Source organism: Sphaerodactylus townsendi, linkage group LG01, assembly GCF_021028975.2.
Source record: "Sphaerodactylus townsendi isolate TG3544 linkage group LG01, MPM_Stown_v2.3, whole genome shotgun sequence".
Taxonomy (NCBI): Eukaryota; Metazoa; Chordata; class Lepidosauria; order Squamata; family Sphaerodactylidae; genus Sphaerodactylus; species Sphaerodactylus townsendi.
The window spans coordinates 174,066,129-174,072,486 of NC_059425.1; the positions used below are offsets into that span (position 1 = coordinate 174,066,129).

Here is a 6,358-nt window from a genome sequence, read left to right on the forward strand (position 1 = left end):
TCTTGGTTGCAGGAGGGGGGAAATCTCTGGCAGCCAACCATTCCCAAGACCCAAGAGGGAGGGGGTAGATACTTTTTTTTTTTGCTTGACTGGGCATGGGCACTGTGTGCCAAAGAGATCCCCTAGAGGCCTCTATAGTTACACATGCATCCTGGGAAGGGGGGGAGCACCCCTATGCAAAAGAGCCGTAGCTTTTGCTGCCACTTCCTGAACGGGTGGGCTTCTTGTGTGCAAAGGGGAACAGGGAGAAACAGGTTCATTCATAATGACATTACTAGGACGATGAGAGGACAGCTAGTAGTATCCGCAGAAACCCCTTCTGGGGTTAGGACCGGCCTCCATCCACCTAATTATGGGTGGGTCATTGTTGCTACTGATTTTATTGTATTTTATTGATTTTACTGGGGTTATTCGATTTGTTCTTTCCTTGTATTTGCAACATATTGTTTTCTTGTTTAGCTTGTACACTGCTCTGAGCCTTCGGGGTAGAGAAGTCTATCAAATTGAATATATAAATAAATAGACAAACAAACATACATACATTCATTAGGAAAAAGCAACCTAACCGGTCAACTATCACTAAACAGGTTAATAATAATTCCCTAATAAATCAAGCCACCGGTGGGCCCCACCCTCCCACCTAGTACAGAAAAACAAATCAAATATATGACCTGCCTCATTTTAGTCCAAAAGAACACTAGGACTGGCCCACAGCAATAATTTAAAGTGCAGCCCAAAGCATCTTCTACCAACTTTGGTTACTGCAGTAGCTATTGGCTGGATGACTGAAATACACTGTACGTTATGCTACCCACAAACACTCTTCAGAAACTTCAACTGTCCCAGAACATAGACTCAAAACTGTTCAGTTAACAGGGTCTCCAAATATACCCTAAGAGTGTATAAAGAAATCTGTTTGTCATAAGCCAGTCCCTGGGTATTTATGAAGACACAGAGGACTCTGAGGCAGAACCTGAGGACACAGTGCAGCCAGAGTTGGCTGCTCCTGAGGAAGACCAGGCAGCAGACCCAACACCCTGCCGACATACAGGTGGAGGAGCCTGCAGATCCTCCTAGGGAACCCAGTGATGAGATAGCTGTGCATGGGGGGCAGAAGCAGAAGCAGCTACTGCGGAAGCAAAGAAGGAGTGCTCGTTTGGCAGCAAGGTGTGGGAGATTAGAAGTCTCTGCATCTGATGAGGGTTAACTACTTGAAGAATCCCAGCCCCTTGAACAAGGCTCTCTATAGAAGCCTGGCTGTGAGCTTGCTTTTGCCTGGGTGCAACAAGTGTGTTACCTGTTGCAGCTGTGCTTGGTTCTACGTTGATTTCCAGTCTGCTTCTCAGTTCTCTTGTGCCTTGACCTGTTGGACCTGACTATGCCTTGCCTGCTGCCTGCTTTGACCTATTGGACTGTGACCTGACTATGCCTTGCCTGCCGGCTGCCTTGACCCATTGGACTATGACCTGACCACACTTGTGCTGGCCGCCTGTTTGGCCCTGCGGGGTCAGACCTGGCCACGCCCCTGCCTGCTGGCAGCACACTATTAGTAATCTATTTCTGGATACTATTCAAAGTGTTGGATTTGATCGATTGAACTCCCTGAAGAACCACCTTTTTCCATACAAATCTACCTAACTCCCAACTGCTTGGAAGTCCAATTTTGGGTTCCTAAAATAGATACATTAATGTGCAAGAACTTCTCGATGGCGACACCTCACATGTGGAACTCATTCCCACTCTATTCCATTGGCACCTACACTAATGTTTTTAAACACATTTCCCAGGCTTTTAATGATCTTTAAGGTTTTAATTCCTTGATGGTTTAACTTGCTGATTTATACTTCTTTTGTCTTTCGTTCAAACACTTTTAAAGTATTTGGCGCCCATTTTAAACAAACAATATAAAAAAGAAGTCCCAGGACTCACTAATAAATGTGGGGGGCAGTCCCCTTAATAAAGAAAAGCATGATAAACATGCAATTCACTTTTGATGCAAGAAATCCAAAGAAGTGCCTAGCAAACATCACCACACGTGCTACCTTTGCAACTTGAGAAAATGGACATTTACCACTACAATTTCAATGGAACTTGCTTGTCTCTCCAAGCATACATTATATGCAAATCTCAAACACCACAGGTAAGAATGGAGAAGTTGGTTCTCCATAACACTTTACACAGAAAAATGCACTGGGGGGTACATAAAACTCCTGAACATTCATTTAGAGACCACAGAGTGAAGAGACACCCGCAAACACACCAAGTCATATATGCAGTGGAAAAAAATGTTTTCTATTCTGCAAGAATGAAAGCAGTATGGTGGGGGGGGAGGGGGAATCAGAGGGGGGAAAAGGATGGGACTGAAATACAGAACTGCTGCAGATGAGCATGCAAAAAGAGTTATTCCCGACTCAAAACAGCCCACACTGAGCACCCAGACATCCTAACCAACTCTGCCCACTCCTTAATGGCAGGACCCCTTCAGGAATCACATACTACTGCTGCAGCAGCATCCCCCTGGTATTTTCCAAGGAGGCATGCACAAAAAATACTCGCCAGTTTCATAAAGACCCTTTTCCTGTGTTGCACCCCCCCCCCCACACACACAAATATTCTGCTTTATCCTCATGCTTTTCTTGCACCCCTACTCCTTAGGCAACCCCACCCCCTATTTCCAACAGGCACACCTGAACCGGGCACCCACCCACCCCTTTTTACCCTATGAGCACCACTAGTTCCCAACCCTTGGCTGGCACACACCCTAATAACATGGGGGGGGGGGGTTACAGCCACCACTCGCTCCTTCCACACCCCACAACGCGCACACGCCCCACACATCCCCATGGCTGTCCCCACTGAGGTACCCACCTGGAGATCCCCCCCCCCCATGGCACCTCCCGTGCCCACCCATGGCCTTCCTGCCCCTCAGGGTGCGCTGCCACCCTCCCACGCCGCCCCCTTCTCGGGGACCGGGGCGGCCTACCCGCCCCCGGCCTCAGCTGCGCCCCGGGCATCGCCAACGGTCCGGAGGGGCTCCCCGGCAGACTGACCTGGCCGCTCAGCGCCATCTTCCCCGACAGGCGGGAGAGGGCGACGCCGCCGCCAGGAGCCGGGGAGGGAAGGGGAGGCTGCGATGCCGGGCGAGAGGGGCCGAGGGCGGAGCGAAGGCGGGCCGGGCGGGCGGGCGGCTGGAGGCCCCGGGGAAGCGAATGGCAGCGAGGGCGGGGAGGGAGAAGAAGGGCGCTCTGTGGAGGCTGCCCCGCTGGGCTCCGGGGTTAGGGGTGCTGAGGGGTTGAGGGGAGGCCGCCTTCACCTCAGGTTGCTGTTCGCTGTTTTTTATTCATTTCGACATTTAATGTGCATGAAAAGGTCTGCTTTTCTGCAAGGAAACCTTTAAAAACACTGGAGCGCGCGGGGGGGGGGGGTGTTGAGGTGATGAAGTTCTGAGGGGAGGCCAGCTTTCCCTCACGTTGCCTTTCACTATTTTTCCCCTCTTTTTTTTTCAATTTAATGTGCATGAAAAGGTCTGCTTGTTCTGCAGAAATAACTCAAAGAAGTTATTTGGGTTTCCTTTCTGCAGAAAAAGCAAACCTTTTCATGCACATTAAATGTCGAAATGACATTTAATGCAAACCTGCAGGAAAAGCAGGTCTGCGTTACATGCCGATATGCAAACCTGCAGAAAAAGCAGGACTGAAGCTGGGTGGGTTGGGGGGTGTTGAAGGGATGAAGCGCTGAGGGGAGGCCCGCTTTCCCTCAGGTTGCCTTTCACTATTTTTTATTCATTTTTTTTACATTTAATGTGCATGAAAAGATCTGCTTTTCTGCAGAAAGGAAGCCCCACAGAACTGGAGCACCTCGTGATCTATCCAGAGTGGTCCTTTCCGGATTGAGTGTGGCATAAACTTTTTTGGACTTTGGCACAGGGATGAAGGGTTATTCTCACTTGGCAGAAAAAAAATGGGGCCAAGAGGGCAGTGAAATGGAAGAGGTAGCAGTTAGGTCAGTGACATTGCTGTGGAAAGTGCAAATGGTTGGCAAGGGGCACCCACAGACATCCAGAATAATAATGAGCACCAGTATCAACTTCCTGGCTTGGACATGCTAATTTGCAGCACCAACAAGGAAAGAAAACCTTGCTCTTGAATGAGGCCTAAACTGATAGGATTGAACTTGCTCTGACAAAGTGAAAAATGACCCAGATCTAGCTTTTGGCAGTTTAGCATGTGCAGAAGATGGAATGACCCAGATTCAGCTTTTGGCAGTTTAGCATGTGCAGAAGATGGGAGACACCATTATGAGCCGCTACAACCCCAACCCAACACATTTACATGGTAAAGAGTGACACATTGTCTTCTGTTCCTAAATTTCTGCACTGCCAGTTGCTGTTAAAGGGGCAGCTATAAGTGCTCCCCCACAAATTTGCAGCTCATATGTCAGTTATGCAGTTATGCCTAAGGACATCAGTGTTTAGGGAAGGGAGGGATCTCTGCAGGGTATAATGTCATAGAGGCCATGGTGGGGTTAAAATAATTTAATAACTGGTTCTGGTGGTGGGATTCAAATAATTTAACAACTGGTTGTTTAGAAGCACCATTTCCAGCTGAATCCCACCACTGCTGTTATCTAATAAGATTGCTAACTCTGGGTTGCAGATTTGGTGGTGGAGGGCGGGGTTTGGAGAGGGACCTCTGCCAGGTATAAGTGGTCCTCCACAAATTTGCAGTTCTGCAGTTACGTCAGAAAGTCCGCCCTCCAAAGCAATCATTTTCTCCTGTGGAACTGATCTCTATAATCTGGAGAGCCGTTGTAATTCTGAGAGATCTCCAGGCCCTAACTGGAGGCTGGCAACTCTAGATTCAGGCTTGCTTCCAGGTAAATGGACAGGGCCTTACTGTCCCTTTATTTTATTTTTAACCTATCTAAGTAATACTGGGTCAACATACCTTGAAATGAGGCAGCCAAGGGCCAAGGCTTCTGGTGAGGCCCTCTGATGCCAACCCCACACCATTTCCCCCCTCCCCCAGTGAATGTTCTCTCACCTGTGTGAAGAAAGTGCAATTCTTATACAAGTTTGTATGCTAACTTAGCATAAAAGTAGCCATTTTGAAAGGGATTTTTGTAAAGTAAAATTGGTCTTTCTCTGTTTTATTCCAGCAGATGCAACTTTAAGAGCCAGGTTTCTGCCTTCCCAAGGTCACCTGAATTATCAAGAGATAATTGGCACCACATTCCTACCTTAGCCTGTAACAGGAAGAAGAAAAACAATTGGATTTATATCCCCCCTTTCTCTCCTGTAAGGAGACTCAAAGGGGCTTACAATCTCCTTTCCCACAAGGGCCATCAAATCCAACCTCTGCCATGCAGGAACACACGATCAAAGCATTTCTGACAGATGGCCATTCAGGCTCTCTTTAAAAACCTTCACAGAAGGAGACTCCACCACTCTCCGAGGCAGTGAATTACACTGTCGAACAGCCCTGACAGTCAGAAAGTTCTTCCTAATGTTTAGGTGGAATCTCTTTTCCTGCACCTTGAATCCATCACTCCTTGTGCTAGTCTCTGAGGCAGCAGAAAACAAGCTTGCTCCCTCTTTGACATGACATCTCTTCAAATATTTAAACATAACCATCATATCCCACCTTAACCTTCGCTTCTCCAGACTAAACATCACCAAATCCCTCAGCCTCTCTTTGTAGGGCGTGGATTCCAGACCTTTTACCATTTTGGTTGCCCTCCTCTGGACACGTTCCAGCTTGTCAATATGCTTCTTAAATTGCGGTGCCCAGAACTGAACACAGTACTCTAGGTGAGGTCTGACCAATGCAGAGTAGAGTGGTACAATTACTTCCCTTAATCTAGACACTATACTCTTTTTGATGCATCCCAGAATTGCATTGGCTTTCTTGGCTGCCATATCACACTGCTGACTCATATTCAGTTTGTGGTCTACTAAGACTCCCTGATCCCTTTCACATGTTACCTTTCTGTGCTTTTTTTTTAAACCAAAAAAGTGCCAGTACTCATGCATAAAGTTGCACTGATTTTCACCAATACTTATCTCCTGCAAATTTCCAGTAGCTGTTTCTGAGTGTGTGGCAGGCATGAGGAAAACTCCACCCAAAAAAGTGCCAGCACTCAGTACAGGCAAGCACCAACACAAATATACAACCCACCCACCCCCACCACCCCGCATATGTACACCAACAGGAAGAGAGTGGCTGGGGGGAAAGCTTTAATTGCTACAGCTACATCCAGGAGACTGATGCAAATCAAAATGCAGAATCAATATTTGGGGGGTGGAGCCTGAGAAGGGCAGAGTTTAGGAGGGGAAGGATTTCCGTGGAATATAATGCCA

General features: G+C 47.7%; 1 protein-coding gene across 4 annotated transcripts in view; it reads right to left on the minus strand.

Moving 5' to 3' along the window:
* RANBP17 (RAN binding protein 17) overlaps nucleotides 1–3,154 on the minus strand; it is a 265,770-nt gene extending 262,616 nt beyond the window's left edge. For 3 of the 4 annotated variants that reach the window (XM_048500116.1, XM_048500098.1, XM_048500125.1), the window contains exon 1: nucleotides 3,051–3,154. In XM_048500116.1, the coding sequence (XP_048356073.1) occupies nucleotides 3,051–3,068 (18 nt within the window). In that variant the 5' untranslated portion in view covers nucleotides 3,069–3,154. The remainder of the gene's footprint in view (nucleotides 1–3,050) is intronic. The other variant, XM_048500108.1, reaches the window with a different exon arrangement.
* Nucleotides 3,155–6,358: the final 3,204 nt, after the last annotated feature.